The 22,780-nt window shown below is 44.6% G+C and overlaps 2 protein-coding genes across 2 annotated transcripts in view; both read right to left on the bottom strand.

Annotated features, from left to right (window-relative positions):
• Window positions 1–1,296: 1,296 nt before the first annotated feature.
• Window positions 1,297–2,476, bottom strand: LOC121557520 (heat shock protein beta-1-like; the record flags this gene model as incomplete). The annotated part of the gene is made up of 3 exons (XM_041871124.2): window positions 1,297–1,447; window positions 1,679–1,742; window positions 2,128–2,476. Coding segments are annotated over 3 exons (564 nt in total), but the record flags the coding sequence as incomplete, so codon positions are not given.
• A 5,939-nt stretch (window positions 2,477–8,415) lies between these two features.
• The window catches only part of camkk1b (calcium/calmodulin-dependent protein kinase kinase 1, alpha b), a 28,092-nt gene continuing 13,727 nt past the window's right edge, over window positions 8,416–22,780 (bottom strand). Inside the window, exons 12-13 of the mRNA XM_045220925.1 lie at window positions 19,124–19,168; window positions 8,416–8,653 (exon numbers count right to left, since the gene is read on the bottom strand). Coding sequence (XP_045076860.1) covers window positions 8,569–8,653; window positions 19,124–19,168 — 130 coding nt within the window. The 3' untranslated portion in view covers window positions 8,416–8,568. The remainder of the gene's footprint in view (window positions 8,654–19,123; window positions 19,169–22,780) is intronic.

Genomic DNA, 22,780 nt, shown 5'->3' with positions numbered 1-22,780 from the left:
CCATTCTACTCAGTGTCTACTCACAGGCTGCAGGAAGAGAGTACTATTATTAGAACTGTCTGTGTACTCAGCTTCTACAGTACTACTAGCTTTTTAATAGGATGATATTTCTGGAGATCCACTGGGGGGGGTTTGGGGGTGATCATTAATAACAAAATGCATGGTGATCTAATGCATCTACTTGTCTTCCGGCATCTTTTACATACAGTAAGTTACGAGTTCCAAAGTTACGAGTACACAAGTATTATGTAAGTTAGGAGTACCAAAACAAAGTAGCTTCATAGTTCCATGTTGGTATACACATAACCACATCTTGCAGGGTTGGCAAGGCACTGTATCAAAAGAACCAGAATGTTCAGCGGAAGGTTTTAAGAAACCTCCCATAAGTCCAACCGCACAGAGAACTATCCTTAGCCACTCCTCTTCCTATAATTCACTGGAAATGTCCACTACATTGAAAATACATTTTAAAAAGCACTGTACAGTATTTCGATTTGAAATCAGAAGATTGAAACATGAGACTGCAGAAATACTGATTTCCAGGTGGAAACGTATCTCCCAACTCACTTGCATACAGCATCAAGTGTACAGACATGGTCAGTTACAGTATATAATAAAAAGGGTCTCACACTTTATTTGGATAGTCCATCTGTAGATGATCTACAGATGGTCATGCTATCAATGAACTATCTTTTGATAAGCAACTGACTATCTGTTTATAAGCAACTGTTTCTAAGGTTACAGTTAGGGTTGGGGTAAGGTTTAGAATAAGGGTTCGGGTAAGGGTTAGGGCTAGCGTAAGGGTTAAGTTTAGGGTTAGGATAAATGTTAAGGTTAGGGTTAGTAGATAGTTAGTTGAAATGTTACTAATAGTCTGTGAGTGCTTCTGTCCAGTTGACCAATATCTACTGCAGATGATCTGTACGCTTGACTCTTCTTGCTATGATTGGTTGTTAGCTATTAGTCGCTAGTCACAAACATCATCCCTGTTAATTAAAAATAACATATTAGATGTCTGTCAGTTCTCCTGTCAGTTTTTCAACGTCAACCACTAGAGGGAATAGAGAAAGGGTTGGCGCTACAGGACCAATAAAATATATAAAAATGCAATTTTGCAGAAACAGGCAGTATATTCAACGAGTTGATTGACAGTGACTACAAGAAGTGACACTAACAATGCAATTTAAGGTATAAAATACAAGCCACTGAAGAAGATGTCAAGTATTATCCATGAATTGCACTTCAGAACTGGTGCCTGCAAAATTACACAATGTTGGAAGCTTACTCATGAGGAGTTTACCTCTTGCTGATGGCCATGGAGTGGCCTCCTTCCTGGATGGCTGGCATGGGCAGTGGGGCCTCGACGCTGAGCACACCCTCTGGAGAAAGAGAGGAGGTCACCTTCTCAGCCAGAAGACAGAATAAGTTTGTATCAGAGGACAGTACTCTCATGTGGCAGAAGTTATTATTGTCCAAATCGGCATCCCAAATTGCACCCTATTCCCTCTATACTGTAGTGTGCTTCTTTTGACCAAGGTCTAAGGGGCTCTGGTCAAAAGTTGTGCACCATATAAGGAATAGTGTGCCATTTGGGACGTATCATTGCAATCAACACCCAAGGGATGTTACTTTAGATTTACAGTTTTATAACTATTGACATTTTCTGCTTTGTACTCACGTGTACTTCCTGGTGAAGTTTCTGGACACGTAGCAGTGTTCATCTCTTCTCTCCTCATGCTTTCCTGTTGATATTACAGACACATTGGGGTTAGGAGTGTATCTTCAGTGTGTACAGTATGTGTATGACTCTCAGTACACAGATTGAGTTCTGTCTACACTATAGTGCACTGTAGAGTGCACCTGGCTGTAGTATATTGTATGGGTATTGGGTTGCTATTTTGAAAGACTCCCTCCTGAAGCTGCTCTGGGATACAATGTTTACCAACAAAGATTTGGCATTGACCCTTAACTATAGGCTGACTAAGAAATGTAGCATATCTTCTAGCTTTGTCTATCCAGTAGGTAAGCAACTTTTTTTTATTATACAAGAAAGATCAATCTTGATTGCATGAGAATTGAGAGAGAAATACTGAATCATGTATATCATCTAATTCAAGGAATACTCACCGATAATCTCTATCACTCCGCCCTTAGCCTTGACCACCAGCTCCTCAGAGGCGAACTGGTTGACGTCCAGGCTGATCCTCCAGGAGTCATGGGTCTGCTTCCTCTCAGACAGGCCAGATCTGAGCTGGCGGGACATTGTGCAGGCGTAGGGTTTGCCCATCAGGCAGGGGAAGTAGAAGCCTACATCCACGGAGGAGCCTGGGGGGCGCATGTAGCCGGGCCAGTGGGTGCCTGGCCAGTGGGACCACTCGTCTGGGATCTGGGGCATCCCGAAGGACTGGTCGAAGAGCCGTGTGTCGTGGTGCCAGTTGCAGAAGGGGTCAAAGTCTGGCTCCCGGAGCATAGTAAAAGGGACATGGTTTCAGTTAGAGGTTCTCCTCGTTCTCTCTGAACTGGAGGATGCTTGAGGGTTTAGACTTTATAAACCTCTCCATCCTCCAAATGATAAAGGCATTCTCAAGGAAACTTAAATGTACAGATCAACTATTTTCTTGGACTGTTAGGAAACAAAGACAAGCTCATGTGTCCAAAGACATATATATGAGATATACTGTACCAACCACCCACCCCGGGAAAAATGACAAGTAGCAGGACCATGGACATTAGAGGTAATCTCCCTCTGCTGGGTGTGACATATTGAGGGCCCACATAGCAGGAACTTAAATAACATACAGTACCTACTGCACAGACCTCATGGTACAAAAGCAACAGCAAACACGCCCATAGGATTACACTGTAAAACACAGCGGTAGCAACAAAGTCTCGTCATTTTATTTTCTGTTGTTGCACTTTTTGATCATGTAAATCATGCACTTTTTGATTGAAACGTGTAATTGTGTATTTCTTGTTTTGCTATCTATTGTTGGTTCTGGTTGGTTAGTATCCACGTACTGAGGGAGAGACAGAGAGAGAGACAGAGAGCAGACCCAACAGAGACAGTATACAGCTGTGGAGATTTGTCAAGACCTTGCAAATGAAAACAGATACTTTGAGAAGACTGTCTGTGTAATCTGCAGTTATTCACATTGAGTTTCAAAAACAATTCCACGTAACGTTTTTTTATTAAGAATCATGAAGAGGGACTGTGAAAACAGTCTACCAATGAGTATACCCGAGAGATGAGCTCTCTGCCACATTGGCAGTTCTGAAAGTGATTGTTTAATTTGTTGGTTTAGGACTTGATTGCATGTCAGTGACACCAGCATGGTCTTTGTGTGAAAATCAACCGGGACCTTAACGTGTGTCTAGGCCAGGTTTTGCAAACCAGTCAGTTATATAAAGCTCAGAGAGAAAGAGACATGGGCAACATGACTGCTAGCATGATGGAGTTGTGAGTGACTTGGAACAGACTGACAGAGTTGGGGATGGGAAATGGACTCTGAGAAAACCAAGCCTATGATGAAGCTGACTGGGTTGTAACAGCTGTAGTGGGTTTAGCTGGGCCGGGGGAGTCCCGCTGGGCCTCTGCATTGGCCTGGCTGGCTTAGCCTGTTGCTGAGGCTGTCATGGCAGATGTCGCTGACAAGGGAGCAGAGAATGATCAGCTATACAGCATACAGTTCTCCCAAAGAACACAGGCTGTGCTGGAGGGTTGGTGGTCTCTGGAGCACACAGGGGAGGTGTGCTCTACCATACACAGGTATGTACTTCACACTGGCTTAGGGAGCTCGTTTTTTTATCAGTTACAATACAACACATTTTCTGTTTCCTGTGCAGCCTATTTTATGTAAGGAATCATAACAATCTATTTTTAACTGAATTGTACCCCTATCAATAGACCAATGGATATTTATATATAATGTGGAGAAACAAGTCAGTTTTATGCATTCCATTTCTAAGGTGTGGTCTGATCAAAAACAGAGCACTATTATGCTGTTGCTTGGCAACTGTTTCCACAGTAACCTTTGCTCAGAAACATTCCACTGTGGATTTCGAGGAGTGCCATGTACAGCAATGGGAAAACAAACTGATCACAAAAAAGCCAACTAACATGAAGAATGATTAAATATGGTCCAAAGTGATGTGCATGTTTCAATAAATTCATGGACATGTAATGAACATGCCTTTTTTTATTTAGTTACAGCTCACATGGAGGCTGTGCATTTAGCATGTACCCCTAACACCTGTGCAGTAAGTCACTCACTTCAGTATAGGGAAACTTAACTCCTGGAGTGTTTCTTTTAGATAAAGGGACTGTGTGTAATTCCAAATCCCCTTTCATAACACATATGACTGCCCCTTGAGATAAATGGCTCTATAGTACTCAGTCACAGGATAAACACACCTATTTGTACCTCCTCTTGCTGAGGAGTGCATTACTTTCTTATCAAGAGTGGGCACACCTTTACATGCATTGTGTGACAATAAAGCATTCCTTGACTATTGAAAGAAAAAAAGCATGGGACAAATGGCATGATGTTTCATTGTGGATGTTGGCAAGTGGTATTAGATCATTCTACAGAAATACACTATAATATGTCTGAAGCAAGCCTAATGTAGCCTCTGTATGAAGAACAATGGATTTTAAAAAAACGGACCTGAGGCACAATAGATTATACAGTTAGACACAAGGGTGCCATCTAGTGGTATTTTTACAAAGAAACAGGGACATTGAACATTAGGTCTATGACTATTTGTCTGTCAATTTTGAATAAACAAACACTGATAATCAAAGTAAACACATACCTTAGTACAATTGACCACACCCCAAACATTTCTTCAAAACAGCATGGTTCTCAAAATGGTTCTCAGACACAGTCTCCATCAACATCAGGTACAAAATCTCTTACCTAAACACATGATAGGGGCGCTTTGATACTTATGACCTGTCCCATCCTAATTAAGGTCCCAGGGGAAACTGTCACGCTCGTCGGGAACAGAGGAGGACCAAGGCGCAGCGTTGCAGGCAAACATACTCTTTATTTAGCGATATTACGACAAAATAAACAAACGATAACGTGACAGTTCACGGTCTAACACAAACCAACTAGAAACAAGATCCCACAACTAATGTGGGAAAACAGCCTCTATAAGTATGGCTCCCAATCAGAGACAACCAGCCACAGCTGACACTCGTTGCCTCTGATTGGGAACCACTCTGGCCAACACAGAAATATAATACATAGATCTACACACCCTGGCTCAACATAACAGTGTCCCCAGAGCCAGGGCGTGACAGTACCCCCCCCCCTAAAGGCGTGGACTCCGACCGCGTCAACCAAATACCACAGGGGAGGGACCGGGTGGGCACTCCGCCAGGCGGCGGATCCGGCTCGGGCCTGATCCCCGCTCCCTCCAACCCCCAAAGTACCCCTGGTCCGGGTCTGACCCGCTGGCCGGAGCTGGACTGCACACTGGTGGAGCGGATTGCTCTAGCTCCGGCGTGAAGCATCTGATCTGTGCCGGACCAGGCACCGGTGGAACAGGCACGGGACATGCCGGACTGACGACGCACACCACTGGCTTGGTGTGGGGAGCAGGAGCGGGCCGGACCGGGCTGGCGACGTGCCCCATTGGCTTGGTGCGGGGAGCAGGAGCGGGCCGGACCGGGCTGGCGACGCGCACCATTGGCTTGGTGCGGGGAGCAGGAAAGGGCCGGACCGGGCTGGCGACGCCGCACCATTGGCTTGGTGCGGGGAGCAGGAAAGGGCCGGACCGGTTGGCGACGCGCACCATTGACCTGGTGCGGAGAGCAGGAACAGAACGGGCCGGGCTGGCGACGCGCACCATTGGCCTGGTGCGGGGAACAGGACGGGCCGGGCTGGCGACGCGCACCATTGGCCTGGTGCGGGGAGCAGGAACAGGCCGGGCCGGGCTGGCGACGCGCACCATAGGCTTGGTGCGGGGAGCAGGAACAGGCCGGGCCGACGACACGCACCACAGGCTCGATGCGAGGAACAGGGACAGGCCGGACCGTACTGGGGACACACACCACTGGCCCTATGCAGGGATCAGGAACGGGCCGGACCGGACTGGTAACACACCCCAGTACCTCTCGCCGTGCCTCCACACTTTCCTTCCCCTTTAACACCAGTGGCCCCCGTAACCTGGCGGCCTCCTCTGTCAACCCGCTGGACCGCTCTATCGCGGCCTCCTGCTGCCCCGACGTCCACGTCGTGAGCCCCCCCCTAAAAAAATTCTGGGTGTCTCTCCTCCCCATGGACCAGGCCTCCCTAGTTCTCGCCAGACTCTCACCCCACTGCTCCAAAGTCCAACCACTCTGCTCTTCACTTGGCTTGGCCCAGTCGAGACTCTTAATCCATTGCTCCATAGACCAGCCTCTCTGCTCTTCACTTGGCTGGGCCCAGTCGAGACTCCTACTCCACTGATCCCAGGTCCATCCTCTCTCCTCTTCACGCTGCTTGGTCCTGTCTTGGTGGGATCTTCTGTCACGCTCGTCGGGAACAGAGGAGGACCAAGGCGCAGCGTTGCAGGCAAACATACTCTTTATTTAGCGATATTACGACAAAATAAACAAACGATAACGTGACAGTTCACGGTCTAACACAAACCACCTAGAAACAAGATCCCACAACTAATGTGGGAAAACAGCCTCTATAAGTATGGCTCCCAATCAGAGACAACCAGCCACAGCTGACACTCGTTGCCTCTGATTGGGAACCACTCTGGCCAACACAGAAATATAATACATAGATCTACACACCCTGGCTCAACATAACAGTGTCCCCAGAGCCAGGGCGTGACAGAAACACTGACCAGGGCCCAGATTCACAAAACACTTATTACGCAAAAACTTAAGAAGCTTCTTAAGAAAGTTCTTAAGTGCAATTCTTCAACAATATCTTAAGATTTAAGGATTTTCTTATGAACTTCTCAAATATCTTCTTACAAATCTTCTTAAGATGTTTGTTGCTAGGCAACCGTTTTAGGTAGCTATCTAGCTAGCAAAGGTAATCATGTTAGCATATTTCTTACTGAGATTACTGTTCTAAAACATGTTCTTGGGTTTAAAATAATCAATACTGAAACTTTCAGATGACGTTTGTGAGTGAATTAAACATGTTCAATTGCTTTCATGAGCTTTTTCTCTCACTGCCCTGAGTTTAAGACAAGGTTGAGCTATCTTGAAATTAAGAACATTTCCAATAACTTTCTTTTCAAGAATCTAATTTCTTCTTACATAAGAAAACATAAGAAAATAGGGCAATAAATTTTCCAATGACCGTTTTGAGGAATAGGAACTTTGCTTAACTTTCTTCTTAAGTCTACATTTAAGGGAAAAAATGGCAGTTATGAAGGCATTTCTTCTTAAGAAGGTTTTGTGAATCTGGGCCCAGGTTCCTACCCTGTCACAATAATATACTGTTATTCCAGTTAGTTTTTTACAAACATATGTGGATGGTGTCAGAGAGCCATACTTGAATAGCCTACTGGGCTGTGACATGAGGGAATATCAATATGAACTATTGAACAAATAGGTGGCCATATTGTTGAAAAGTACGTGGTATACTTCAGCATTTCAGAAATAACCATGAAAAAAGTCAACCGAAAACGAAAACAGGGGATTGTTTTTTGTCTTATTCAAGTGTTTACATTGTGATATTATATGACTTCAAACTTTCATGTCAGCTGAGATGATTCAGAATAAGCTACACTTTTTAGATCCTCCAATGCAGACTTTGTGTCGACACAACTTGTTTTTCCCTCTTAAGTCTGTATGTTGTCCTAAAAGCTGTGGTCAGGCTATTCTGACATGTTCCAGAAGTCCATTTGACATCTTGATGGAGTTCTAAATGTGATATCACTCACTTCAATTTGTAAATCAGTAAAACAATTGTAATAAAGCCTTTAGTCCTACTCTTTCGTTTGAAACGGCCCCAGATGAAAGACTGCTTGCACTATAGGACGTTAAAAACACCTGCGTGCAACAGTCAACACATCCTGTTAGAGAGAGCCATACAGAGAACAAACAAGAATGTTAATTTGCTAACTTTAATTATCTTCAACTGTATGAAAGCATTCAAAAATTACTTATTTAGAATGGTACATATTTACATTGTAACAACCACATTTCAGTTCAGCACACAGGTGTAATATTTGGAGAAACACAGAGCTAATAGTACAAAAGGCATGGGCATTCAGACTATTATGAGTAATATAGTACAGTACATCATGAATAGACAATGAAACCCTATGTTAACAACAGACACAAACATCATGCAGATGGGATAAGACAAAAGTTAAAAACCTTACACATGGTTTATACTGTAATTATATGATCTATAAGGTTGATCACACATCTTTCTAAAAGACTGTATCAGGGTGAGCTCTTTCATTTGGATCTCTCTTCAAATACATTACATTAATATTACATATTATGTGAAGATACAGCGAAGAGTTTTCTTTGAACAGGTCTGTCCCTTAATTTAAACAGGTCAATCAGAAAATAAAAATTGTGTGTGAGCAGGTTAACCAGCAGGCCTATGCAAATGCACCTTCATCTTCATTAAGGTCCTCCAACTCTCCTTCTCCGCTTCCATCCAACTGTCCTTCTCTGCTTGATTTCCTGCGGGCAACACATGTTTTATTGTCCCCCATGATGAAATTGGGGCAAGCGGGACAACTACTGTATGGATCGGTCTCCGTACGTTCGTACATACAGTTGAAGTCGGAAGTTTACATACACTTAGGTTGGAGCCATTAAAACTTGTTTTTCAACCACTCCACAAATTTCTTGTTAACAAACTATAGTTTTCTTTTTTAATCTTCAGCATAGGAATGCTACCAAAAATAATTTACTGAAACTGGTTACAAATGTCACCCATGATTCACCAAATTATATTTTGAAGGAGGAAACAAAGTACTTTAAGCATATGTTTTCGTTTCAGTCGCCTCCATCTCCTCTAACTGAAGCTAATTGTAGAGATTTTTTTTTATTGATAATGTAAAATTAACAGCCATACAGAAAGACTCATGTGAAGGTGAAATTACAGAGGATGAAATTCTGGATGCAATTAAAGACTTTAAGTCCGGGAAAACTCCAGATTTGGATGGCATACCAGTCAAGGTATACAAAACCTTTTTTGATATACTCAGAGGACCGTTATTAGCATGTTTTAACCACTCCTATGTAAATTGTAGATTATCAGACACTCAAGAAGAAGGTCTGATCTCATTATTACTGAAACAGGATACAACTGGAAAATACAAAGATCCAGTCCATTTAAAAAATTGGAGGCCCCTTACACTTCAGTGGCCAACAGATACTTTGTCGGACATTATTCATTCTAATCAGACAGGTTTTTTACATGGAAGATACATTGGAGATAATATAAGGCAAGTACTGGAAACAATAGAACACTATGAAAAATCTGGGAAACCAGGTCTGCTATTCATAGCAGACTTCGAAAAGGCATTTGATAAAGTACGACTGGGGTTTATATATAAATGTCTGGAGCATTTCAATTTTGGAGAATCTCTTATAAAAAATCATGTATTGTAACCCTAGGTGTAAAATAGTAAATAATGGCTATTTCTCAGAAAGTTTTAAACTGTCAAGAGGAGTGAAACAAGGTTGTCCACTATCGGCATATCTATTTATCATGGCCAACGAGATGTTAGCTATTAAAATCAGATCCAACAATAATATCAAAGGATTAGAAATCCAGGGCTTAAAAACAAAGGTGTCATTTGTACGCTGATGATTCATGTTTTCTTTTAAATCCACAACTTGAATCCCTCCACAGCCTCATACAGGATCTAGATACATTTTCTAACCTCTCTGGATTACAACCAAATTATGATAAATGTACTATATTATGTAAAAATGTTACATTACCATGTAGTTTACCAATAAAATGGTCTGATGGTGATGTGGATATACTCGGAATACATATCCCAAATGAAATAAATGATCTCACTCAATAAATGTTAATAGAAAGTTAGCAAAAATAGATAAGATCTTGCTACCATGGAAAGGTAAATACCTGTCAATTTGTGGAAAAATCACCTTGATTAACTCTTTAGTATTATCCCAGTTGACCTATTTGCTTATGGTCTTGCCTACGCCTAGTGAACAGTTTTTTAAATTATATGTAATGAATATGAATTTGGAGGACAGAAATGATTAAATATTAAAGCATTAGACCTATCACTAAAAACTTCAGTCATACAAAAGTTATACTTAAATCCGAACTGGTTCTCTAGCAAATGATTAAGATTGTCTCACCCAATTTTCAAGAATGGCCTTTTTCCCTTTATTCAGATTACAACTTCACACTTTCAGTTATTTGAAAAGGAAATCATCTCCCAAATATCACTATTTCTAAAACAAGCCATAGAAGGTTGGTTGCAATTTCAATTTAATCCTCCAGAAACGACAGAACAAATAATGCAACAAATATTGTGGTTAAACTCAAATATACTAATTGATAAAAAACAAAACAAAAATTAAGTTAAAAAAGGTATAATCTTCGTAAATGATAACATCGGTAGGATTGGTGGAGTTATGTCGCACATGCAGCTAACAAAAACATATGGAAATGTCCCCAAACCATCACACCACAACCACCATGCTTGACCTTTGGTATGATGTTCTTACTGTGGAATGCAGAGTTTGGTTTTCGCCATGCATTACTGGAACCATGTTGTCCAAAAAGTTATACTTTTGAATCATCTGTCCATAGAACGTTCTTCCAAGAGTATTGATGATCATCCAGGTGCTTTTTGGCAAACTTGAGTCAACTTTTTGGATGAGATGAGTCCCATTATGCCTGGCGAAAACCAAACACTGCATTCCACAGTAAGAACATCATACCAAAGGTCAAGCATGGTGGTGGTGGTGTGATGGTTTGGGGATGCTTTGCTGCCTCAGGACCTGGACGACTTGCCTTAATAGAAGGAACCATGAATTTTGCTCTGTATCAGAGAATTCTACAGGAGAATGTCAGACCATCCGTCTGTGAGCTGAAGCTAAAGCGCAGCTGGGTCATGCAGCAAGACAATGATCCAAAACACACAATCAAGTCTACATGAAAATTGCTAAAAAGCAACAAATTGGAAGTTTTGGAATGGCCTAGTCAAAGTCTAGACCTAATCACAATTGAGATGTTGTGGCAGGACTTGAAACAAGCAGTTTATGCTTGAAACCCCACACGTCACTGAGTTAAAGCAGTGCTGCATGGAAGAGTGGGCCAAAATTCCCCCACAGCGACGTGAGAGACTGATCAACAACTACAGGAAGCATTTGGTTGGAGTCATTGCAGCTAAAGGTGGCACAACCAGTTATTGAGTGTAAGGGGACAATTACTTTTTCACACAGGGGAATTGGGTGTTGCATAACTTTGTTTATGAAATAAATGAAATAAATATGTAATTGTTGTGTTATTTGTTCACTTATGTTCCCTTTATCTAATATTAGGTTTTGGTTGAAGATCTGATAACATTCAGTATCACAAATATGCAAAAGTAGAGAAAATTAGAAAGGGGGAAAATACTTTTTCATAGCACTGTAACGATCCCGGCAGTCTGAGTCGGGTCCTGTCTGTGGACTAGTTTTTCTGCTCGGGATCTCCAGTTTCCCGAGGGTTCTGGAACGCTCCGGGGAGCTCTCTTGATTTCCGCACCTGCATCCCATCTGCAATCTGCACACCTGGTCCTGATCATCACCCTTCTTAGGCTCTGGCCTAACATCCATTCCCTGCCGGATCGTTAGCCATGAACAGTAGGTTTACCAGAGTATCAGTCTTAGAGCTTCTAGCATTAGTTTTGTTGTTTTGCACCTTGTTGGTTTGTTGTTTACTTACCTCCGTTTTGTTCCATCTGCAGTCACTCGTCCGGAACCTTCATCCAACCTCTGCCTGGTGGTCGGCGGCTGCCGAGCCATGATTGGATCAACCACTGCACCCCCAACAACTAATCAACGCCGCCCGCTCTGTTCCCTGGATTATTCAGCATCACTCTTGACTTTGTAAATAAACACTCACCTTCGTTTCAACTTACCTTGTCCTGGTCTGCTTCTGGGTTCTGGCTTTGTAACTCGTGACAGAACGATCCGGCCTGTAATGAACCCAGCGGACCTGGACTCTGTTCGCCATGCCATTACCCATCAGGAGAAGATGTTGGGCCATCATAGCACGGTACTACAGGAGATCGCGTTGTCAGTTCGGAACCTTTCTACCGGTCTGACGGAGGTCCAGAACCAACGCAAGAGTCCGGTGGAGGATCCACTACCGGTTTCACCCATCTCGCCTGCCGCTTCTGGAGCTGTGTCCTTCCGTGAGCCCAAGGTTCCGACGCCGGATAAATATGAGGGGGAGCTGGGAAGATGCCGTTCCTTCCTTATGCAGTGTGGATTAGTGTTCGATCTACAGCCCTACTCTTATGCCACAGACAAGGCTAGGATAGCCTTTGTGATTGAGTTGCTGCGTGGTCGAGCGCTGGAGTGGGCTTCAGCCGTTTGGGAACGACAGGATCCCTGCATGGCTTCATACCAGGGGTTCACGGCCGAGATGAGGAAGCTCTTCGACCATTCCGTCCGAGGGAGGGACGCAGCTAGGCGCCTGTTTTCGCTTCGCCAAGGAACTCGCAGCGTGGCCGACTTCGTGATCGAGTTCAAGACGTTGGCTGTGGAGAGTGGGTGGAATGAGGGAGTCTCTGCAAGCGGCCTTTTACCAGGGTCTGTCGGAGCAGCTCAAGGATGAGTTGATCTCCTATCCGGAGCCTAGTGACCTGGACAGCTTGGTAGCCTTGTCTATTCGGGTGGATAATCGAGTCCGAGAGCGAAGGAGGGAGAAGCAATGGGTTCCGTCCAACCGATCAGCTTCTCAGGTTCCAGTCGGGTCGGGTGGTGGACCAGAACACGTCGATCATTCTCCACCACAAAGGATTAGTGGAGAGGTCCTCTCTCCCGATTCTGAACCCATGCAAGTGGGGGCGGCACGGGTTAACCAAGGAGGAGCGTCAACATAGACGTAAGACCAACTGCTGCCTCTACTGTGGTAGCTCGGGACATTACATCTCCACTTGTTCCCGGCGGTCGTCAAACTGCCCGGCTCGCTAAAGTTGGGAGGACTTTTAGCGAGCCAGTTTCAACCTCTCAGTACCTCTGTCAGACCCCGTTTCCCGGCTACCCTTGTGAACAGGAATCAGAGCTTAGCGATTAACGCTTTATCGATTCAGGTGCCGATGGAAGCTTTCTTGATGCCGAGTTGGTGGAACAGCTGGGGCTTTCCAAGGAGCAATTGCCGGAAGCCATTGAAGCGACCACTCTGAACGGCAGTAGTCTGGCACGTATCACGATGAGGACTGAACCGGTTAAGATGCTGTTGTCGGGGAATCATTCGGAGATGATTTCATTCTTCATTCTGCCGTCTTCCCATGTTCCTCTGGTCCTTGGATACCCCTGGCTGAAGGAACACAATCCCACGTTCGATTGGGTGACGGGCAAGGTAACGAGTTGGAGCCTTGATTGTCATGCTAACTGTCTCAAGACTGCCTGTCCCCATTCGGTTCCCAGTCAGGTGATTGAGGCTAAACCCCCAGATTTGTCCCTGGTTCCCGAGACATATCACGATTTGGGGGGAAGTGTTCAGTAAGCAGAAGGCTCTGTCACTCCCTCCCCACCGACCATATGATTGTGCCATCAACCTGTTCCCTGGAGCTGTCTACCCCAAGGGAAGGTTATACAGTATCTCCCGCCCTGAACGTGAGGCTTTGGAGACCTACATCAAGGAGTCCCTAGCTGCTGGTCTCGTTTCGTCCCTCGTCATCACCCCTGGGGGCAGGATTCTTCTTTGTGGGTAAGAAGGATGGCTCTCTTCGACCGTGTATTGATTATCGGGGTTGAATGACATCACGGTCAAGAACAAGTATCCCCTGCCCTTGATGAGTTCTGCCTTCGACTCCTTACAGGGTGCTACGGTGTTCACTAAGCTAGACCTACGCAATGCGTATCACATGGTCCGGATCAGAGAGGGAGACGAGTGGTTGACGGGTTTCAATACACCGATGGGTCACCGAGTATCAGGTGATGCCGTTTGGACTGACCAATGCTCCAGCGGTATTCCAGAGTATGGTGAACGACGTCCTGAGAGATATGATCGGTCTCTTTGTGTTTGTTTACCTGGATGACATTCTGATCTTCTCGAAGGAACCTTCCGACCACGTCCAGCATGTCCGGCAGGTTCTGCAGCGATTGTTGGAGAATCGCCTGTTCGTGAAGGCCGAGAAGTGCGAGTTTCACGCCCACACGACATCCTTTCTCGGGTACATCATCTCCAGGGGAGAGATTAGGATGGACCAGGAGAAGGTTAGAGCGGTTCTGGAATGGGCCCAGCCCGGTACGAGATTGCAGCTCCAGAGATTTTTGGGTTTTGCGAATTTCTACCGCAGATTCATCCGGGATTACAGCCGTGTGGCCGCTCCGTTAACTGCCTTGACTTCCAGTATCAGGAGCTTCAAGTGGAATCCGGAGGCGGATCGAGCGTTTCTGGATTTGAAGAGGCGATTCACCAACGCACCGATTCTCTCTCAACCGGACACGGCCCGTCAGTTCGTCGTTGAAGTGGACGCGTCTGATGTGGGAGTTAGCGCCATCCTGTCGCAGCGATGCTCCACGGACAGTAAACTCCATCCCTGCGCCTACTACTCTTCGCCGCCTTTCGCCTGCGGAGAGGAATTACGATGTGGGTAACCGGGAGCTTCTCGCGGTGAAACTTGCCTTGGAGGAGTGGCGCCACTGGTTGGAGGGGGCGGAGCAACCGTTTATTGTCTGGACGGACCACAAGAATCTTGCTTACGTGCAATCGGCTAGACGTCTCAACTCCCGTCAGGCCAGGTGGTCGTTGTTTTTTCGGACGATTCAATTTTTCCCTGACGTTCCGACCTGGATCTAAGAACGGCAAGGCGGACGCCTTGTCTCGGATGTTCTCCAAGACGGAGGAGAGTGGGTCCAAGACCGAGACAATTCTCCCCCCGGAACTGCGTCGTGGGAGCGGTTAGGTGGAAGATTGAGGAGGAGGTGATGGCGCTCTTCGGACGCAGCCCGGTCCCGGTAACGGTCCACCCGGGTCGGTTGTTTGTGCCTGAGTCGGTTCGTCTTGCGGTCCTCAAATGGTCCCACGCCAGCAAGATGGCTTGTCACCCTGGCGTGGCTCGGACGATGGCGTTTCTTCGCAGACGTTTTTGGTGGCCTGCCATGGCCGAGGATACTCGGGGTTATGTTGCTGCCTGTCCAGTGTGTGCGCAGAATAAGGGTACCAATCGGCCCAGCTCTGGACTACTTCACCCCCTTCCTATTCCCCGCGACCATGGTCGCATCTGGCCCTGGACTTTGTCACTGGGTTGCCCGCTTCTGAGGGGAACACGGTCGTTCTGACTATCGTGGACAGATTCAGCAAGTTCGCCCACTTTGTGCCAATTGCCAAGCTTCCCTCTGCCTCGGAGACGTCCGAGATCCTGGTTAGGGAGGTTTTCAGGGTCCACGGGTTGCCCAGTGATATCGTTTCCGACCGTGGCCCTCAGTTTACCTCTGCTGTCTGGAAGTCCTTCTGTTTGGCCATTGGAGCTACAGTCAGTCTCACATCTGGTTTTCACCCCCAATCTAATGGTCAGGCGGAGAGAGCCAACCAGAAGATGGAATCCACGCTACGCTGCCTGGCCTCTTCCAACCCCACCTCCTGGGTCTCTCAGTTGCCTTGGGTTGAGTATGCCCACAATACTCTCCCTACATCTGCCACTGGGATGTCTCCCTTCCAGTGCCTGTATGGCTACCAACCTCCCTTGTTCCCTTCTCAGGAGAAGGAGCTCTCAGTGCCTTCTGTTCAGGCCCATATTCGCGTTGCCACCGGACCTGGCATCGGGCCAGAAAGGCACTCCTTAGAGTTTCGGACCGGTATCAGCTCCAGGCGAATCGTCGCCGGATCCCCGCTCCCACCTACACCATCGGAGATAGGGTCTGGTTGGCCACACGGGATCTTCCTTTACGGACTGAGTCTAGGAAGTTGTTACCGAAGTTCATTGGTCCGTTTGTGGTGGAGAAGGTGATCAATCCGGTGGCAGTTCGACTCAAACTCCCGAGGACGCTCAGAGTCCATCCCACCTTTCATGTCTCCTGCCTCAAGCCTGTTTTCCTCAGTCCTCTGTTGCCTCCTCCGCCTCCTCCTCCTCCTCCTCGGATGATCGGAGGTGGTCCTGCCTACACGGTGCGACGCATCATGGATTCCAGACGGCGGGGCCGGGGTTTCCAGTATCTCGTGGACTGGGAGGGGTATGGTCCTGAAGAGAGGAGTTGGATTCCGCGGCGACAGATCCTAGATGCTGACCTCATCCGTGACTTCTACCGCCTCCATCCTGGCGCTCCGGGAGTCCGCCCGGTGGCGTTCGTCGGAGGGGGTACTGTAACGATCCCGGCAGTCTGAGTCGGGTCCTGTCTGTGGACTAGTTTTTCTGCTCGGGATCTCCAGTTTCCCGAGGGTTCTGGAACGCTCCGGGGAGCTCTCTTGATTTCCGCACCTGCATCCCATCTGCAATCTGCACACCTGGTCCTGATCATCACCCTTCTTAGGCTCTGGCCTAACATCCATTCCCTGCCGGATCGTTACCAGAGTATCAGTCTTAGAGCTTCTAGCATTAGTTTTGTTGTTTTGCACCTTGTTGGTTTGTTGTTTACTTACCTCCGTTTTGTTCCATCTGCAGTCACTCGTCCGGAACCTTCATCCAACCTCTGCCTGGTGGTCGGCGGCTGCCGAGCCATGATTGGATCAACCACTGCACCCCCAACAACTAATCAACGCCGCCCGCTCTGTTCCCTGGATTATTCAGCATCACTCTTGACTTTGTAAATAAACACTCACCTTCGTTTCAACTTACCTTGTCCTGGTCTGCTTCTGGGTTCTGGCTTTGTAACTCGTGACAAGCACTGTATATATATTTGCGAGAAAAAAACATATGGGGGATTGGAAGTGATGCAGGCAATTACATTGATGGAAGTTACAATCTATCTGCAATATTAAAGCTGATCTACCCCCCATTTTTTTTTTTACAATTGTTTACAGAGCTTATTTCACTTATATTTTTCCAACAATTGTTTACAGAGCTTATTTCACTTATAATTTACTGTATCACAATTACAGTGGCTCAGAAGTTTACATACACTAAGTTGACTGTGCCTTTAAACAGCTTGGAAAATTCCAGAAAATGATGTCATGGCTTTAGAAGCTTCTGATAGGCTAATTGACATCATTTGAGTCAATTGGAGGTGTACCTGTGGATGTATTTCAAGGCCTACCTTCAAACTCAGGGCCTCTTTTCTTGACATCATGGGAAAATCAAAAGAAATCAGCCAAGACCTTGTAGACCTCCAAGTCTGATTCATCCTTGGGAGCAATTTCCAAACTCCTGAAGGTACCACGTTCATCTGTACAAACAATAGTACGCAAGTATAAACACCATGGGACCATGCAGCCGTCATACCGCTCAGGAAGGAGACGCATTCTGTCTCCTATATATTAACGTACTTTGGTGCGAAAAATGCAAATCAATCCCAGAACAACAGCAAAGGACCTTGTGAAGATGCTGGAGGAAACAGGTACAAAAGTATCTATATCCACAGTAAAACGAGTCCTGTATCAACATAACCTGAAAGGCCGCTCAGCAAGGAAGAATCCACTGCTCCAAAACCGCCCTAAAAAACCCAGACTAAGGTTTGCAACTGCACATGGGGACAAAGATAGTACTTTTTGGAGAAATGTCCTCTGGTCTGATGAAACAAACATAGAACTGTTTGGCCATAATGACCATCGTTATGTTTGGAGGAAAAAGGGGGTAGCTTGCAAGCCGAAGAACACCATCCCAACCGTGAAGCACGGGGGTGGCAGCATCATGCTGTGGGGGTGCTTTGCTGCAGGAGGGACTGGTGCACTTCACAAAATAGATGGCATCATGAGGAAGAAAAATGATGTGGATATATTGAAGCAACATCTCAAGACATCAGTCAGGAAGTTAAAGCTTGCATACTTCCAAAGTTGTGGCAAAATGGCTTAAGGACAACAAAGTCAAGGTATTGGAGTGGCCATCACAAAGCCCGGACCTCAATCCTATAAAAAAATGGTGAGCAGAACTGAAAAAGCATGTGCAAGCAATTTAAAGCAATGCTACCAAATACTAATTGAGTGTATGTAAACTTATGACCCACTGGGAATGTGATGAAATAAATAAAAGCTGAAATAAATCATTCTCTCTACTATTATTCTGACATTTCACATTCTTAAAATAAAGTGGTGATCATAACTGACCTAAAACAGGGAATTTTTACTAGGATTAAATGTCAGGAATTGTGAAAAACTGAGTTTAAATGTATATGGCTAAGGTATATGTAAACTTCCGACTTCAACTGTACACTACCGGTCAAAAGTTTTAGAACACCTACTCATTCAAGGGTTTTTCTTTATTTTTACTATTTTCTACTTTGTCCCCCAACAAATTTTGAACAAGCATATCTCCTGTCCCTTTTTATCTACAGTCATGGCATTTTGTACATATATGCATCTCCTCATGATCCTGTTTTATATCAATGCATCTCCCTATGAGGCAGTGGAGTCCATAGTCTGACATCCCGTCCATTGTGAGCTATCAAGTTTGGATTTCCAGCTTTTGTTTTTTATCTTTCTCATTAATCCACAGAACAAAAAAGTGAATAATTGTCACTCATTGGCCCAATGGGGGTGCTGCATCATTTGTGGGGGACAACATGCTTACTGTTGCCATGTTACTGTGTGTTGTTAAAGGCAACTAGAAGGGGGAAGGGTCATGACAAGAACAACAATGCATTAAATGCCATGCATGTCAGGAACAGCATTACCCATCAGGTCCAATACACATCAACTCTCAGCAGTTGAGATAGTACTGAGATCATAGAAATATAATGCCATAGAGTAGAATGACAGTGATCAAACTTCAGAAGAAAACCTGTTAGCACAAGACTGAGATTGCGTCCCAATTTCAAATCGCACCATATTCTCTATATATGGGCACTTACCTCAACGAAGGATGAACCTTGGATTCCAATCGCCCCCAAGAGTCCCTGCAATGGGTAACAGATAGACAAGAAAATGACAATATCAGCAAATATGTGCTTGTTAAAGACTGCACGTCAATGGTAAATAAGCAATTTAATCATACATTTACATTACATGATGGAGATAGATAAACAACCCATATCACAATATTCTAAAATACAATCGTGGGAAAACAGTTTGGAAAGCAAATGACTATTGCTGTAAACAGAAGACAAAGACAATACTTTAATCTGCCTTTTAGTTATAAACATTCTCAACTTAATTGAGAGAACAGTATAGCCTATCTTATTGGCGCCAGCGGAGAGCATCGGCCATATGCGTTGAGACAATCAATCAATTTTATTTTATATAGCCCTTCTTACATCAGCTAATATCTCGAAGTGCTGTACAGAAACCCAGCCTAAAACCCCAAACAGCTAGTAATGCAGGTGTAGAAGCACGGTGGCTAGGAAAAACTCCCTAGAAAGGCAAAACCTAGGAAGAAACCTAGAGAGGAACCAGGCTATGAGGGGTGGCCAGTCCTCTTCAATGACTTATCAATGACCCAAGCCCAGCCCATTTAATCCCTACCATTGTGTCGCTGAGTTGTCATAATGCTTCAGCAAATGTACATTATCCCAGGGGCGTTGGAAGACACAATGTAAGTAACCTAATTGATGTCCCTCTTACTGCCCTGAATGCCTCTGCTGATTCTACAGCTATTGGATGCAGTAATCATATGCCTATGAACCATAGTTATACTGTTAGCACTGAGGTGGTGTGCCCTAGCAGGAAGTCCACTGTGTGCAGCTCACCCTGCACTAACATAAATAACTTGAGCATGTCTACCTCTGCTAAGCTTCCCAGTAAAGCAAGGAAAACAATCAAGAATCCCAGAAAAGTGTTAAAAATAGCCCACGTTAACATACTGTATGTAGCTTAAGAAACAAGGTTCATGAAATCAATAATTTGTTAGTAACAGATGACGTTCATATTCGGACAATCTCTGAAACTCACTTAGATAATACCTTTGATGATACAGTGGTAGCAATACATGGTTATTAGATCTACAGAAAATACAGAAATGCCAAAGGTGGAGGTGTAGCTGTTTATATTCAGAACCACATTCCAGTAAAGCTTAGAGAGGATCTCATGTTAAATACTGTTGAAGTAATATGGCTACAGGTTCATCTGCCTCACCTAAAGTCCATTCTGGTGGGAAGCTGCTATAGACCACCAAGTGCTAACAGTCAGTATCTGGATAACGTGTGAAATGCTTGATAATGTATGTGATGTCAATAGAGAGGTATATTTTCTGGGTGATTTGAATATTGACTGGCTTTCATCAGGCTGCCCACTCAAGATAACGCTTCAAACTGTAACTAGTGCCTGCAGCCTGGTTCAGGTTATCAATCAACCTACCAGGGTAGTTACAAACAGCACAGGAATGAAATCATCAACATGTCTTGATCACATCCTTACTAATGCTGCAGAAATTAGTTTGAAGGCAGTATCCAAATCCATTGGATGTAGTAGCCATATCTGGGAAAACCAAAGTTCCAAAGGCTCGGCCTAATATAGTGTATAAGAGGTCATACAATAAGTTTTGTAGCGATTCCTATGTTGTTGATGTAAATAATATTTGTTGGACAGTGGTGTGTAATGAGGAGCAACCAGACGCTGCACTTGACACATTTATGAAATTGCTTATCCCAGTTACTAATAAGCATGCACCTATTAAGAAAATGACGTTAAAAACTGTTAAATCCCCGTGGATTGATGAGGATTTGAAAAACTGTGTGGTTGAGAGGGATGAGGCAAAATAAATGGCAAATAGGTCTGGCTGTACGACCGATTGGCAAACGCACTGCAAATTGAGTAATCATGTGACTAAACTGAATCAAAAGAAGAAGAAACTACACTATGAAACAAATATAAATGACATAAAGAATTATGTGAGCACCTTAAATGAAATTTTGGGCAGAAAGGCAAACCCTGCTCCATCATTCATTGAATCAGATGTCTCATTCATCACAAAACCCACTGATATTGCCAACTACTTTAATGATTTTTTCATTGGCAAGATTAGCAAACTTAGGCACAACATGCCAGCAACAAAACGCTGACACTACACATCCAAGTATATCTGACCAAATTCTGAAAGACAAGCATTGGAATTTTGAATTCCGTAAAGTAAGTGTGGAAAAGGTGAAAATATTATTGTTGTCTATCAACAATGACAAGCCACCGGGGTCTGACAACTTGGTTGTAAAATTACTGAGGATAATAGCGGATGATATTGCCACTCCTATTTGCCATGTCTTCAATTTAAGCCTACTAGAAAGTGTGTGCCCTCAGGCCTGGAGGGAAGCAAAAGTTATTCCCCTACCTAAGGATAGTTAAGCCCCCTTTACTGGCTCAAATAGCAGACCAATCAGCCTGTTACCAACCCTTTGTAAACTTTTGGAAAAAATGGTGTTTGACCAGATACAATGCTACTTTACAGTAAACAAATTGACAACAGACTTTCAGCACGCTTATAGGGAAGTACATTCAACAAGCACAGCACTTACACAAATGACTGATGAATTTATAATTTAAAAAAGATTGTGGGGGCTGTTTTGTTAGACCAGTGTGGCTTTTGACATTATCGACCATAGTCTGTTGCTGGAAAAACGTATGTGTTATGGCTTTACACCCCCTACTATAATTGTGGATAAAGAGTTACCTGTCTAACAGAACACAGTGTGTGTTCTTTAATGGAAGTCTCTCCAACAAAATCCAGGTAGAATCACAATTTCTCCAGGGCAGCTATCTAGGCCCCTTACTTTTTTCAATCTTTACTAACGACATGCCGACGCCGCTGGCTTTGAGTAAAGCCAGTGTGTCTATGTATGCGGATGACTCAACACTATTAACGTCAGCTACCACAGCGACTGAAATGACTGCAACACTTAACAAAGAGCTGCAGTTAGTTTCAGAATGGGTGGCAAGGAATAAGTTAGTCCTAAATATTTCAAAAACTAAAAGCATTGTATTTGGGACAAATCATTCACTAAACCCTAAATCTTAACTAAATCTTGTAATGAATAATGTGGGAATTGAGCAAGTTGAGGAGACTAAACTGCTTGGAGTAACCCTGGATTGTAAACTGTCATGGTCAAAACATATTGATACAACAGTAGCTAGGATGGGGAGAAGTCTGTCCATAATAAAGCGCTGTTCTGCATTCTTAACAGCACTATCAACAAGACAGGTCCTACAGGCCCTATTTTTGTCGCACTTGGACTACTGTTCAGTCGTGTGGTCAGGTGCCACAAAGAGGAAAATTGCAATTGGCTCAGAACAGGGCAGCACGACTGGCCCTTGGATGTACACAGAGAGCAACCATAAATAATATGCATGTCAATCTCTCCTGGCTCAAAGTGGAGGAGAGATTGACTTCATCACTACTTGTATTTGTGAGAGGTATTGACATGTTGAATGCACCGAGCTGTCTCTTTGAACTACTGGCACACAGCTCGGACACCCATGCATACCCCAAAAGACATGCCACCAGAGGCCTCCTCACAGTTCCCATGTCCAGAACAGACTATGGGAAGCGCACTGTACTACATAGAACCATGACTACATGGAAC

This window comes from Coregonus clupeaformis, chromosome 6 (genome assembly GCF_020615455.1).
Source record: "Coregonus clupeaformis isolate EN_2021a chromosome 6, ASM2061545v1, whole genome shotgun sequence".
Classification (NCBI taxonomy): Eukaryota; Metazoa; Chordata; class Actinopteri; order Salmoniformes; family Salmonidae; genus Coregonus; species Coregonus clupeaformis.
This window is presented reverse-complemented; position numbering and strand designations above follow the sequence as displayed.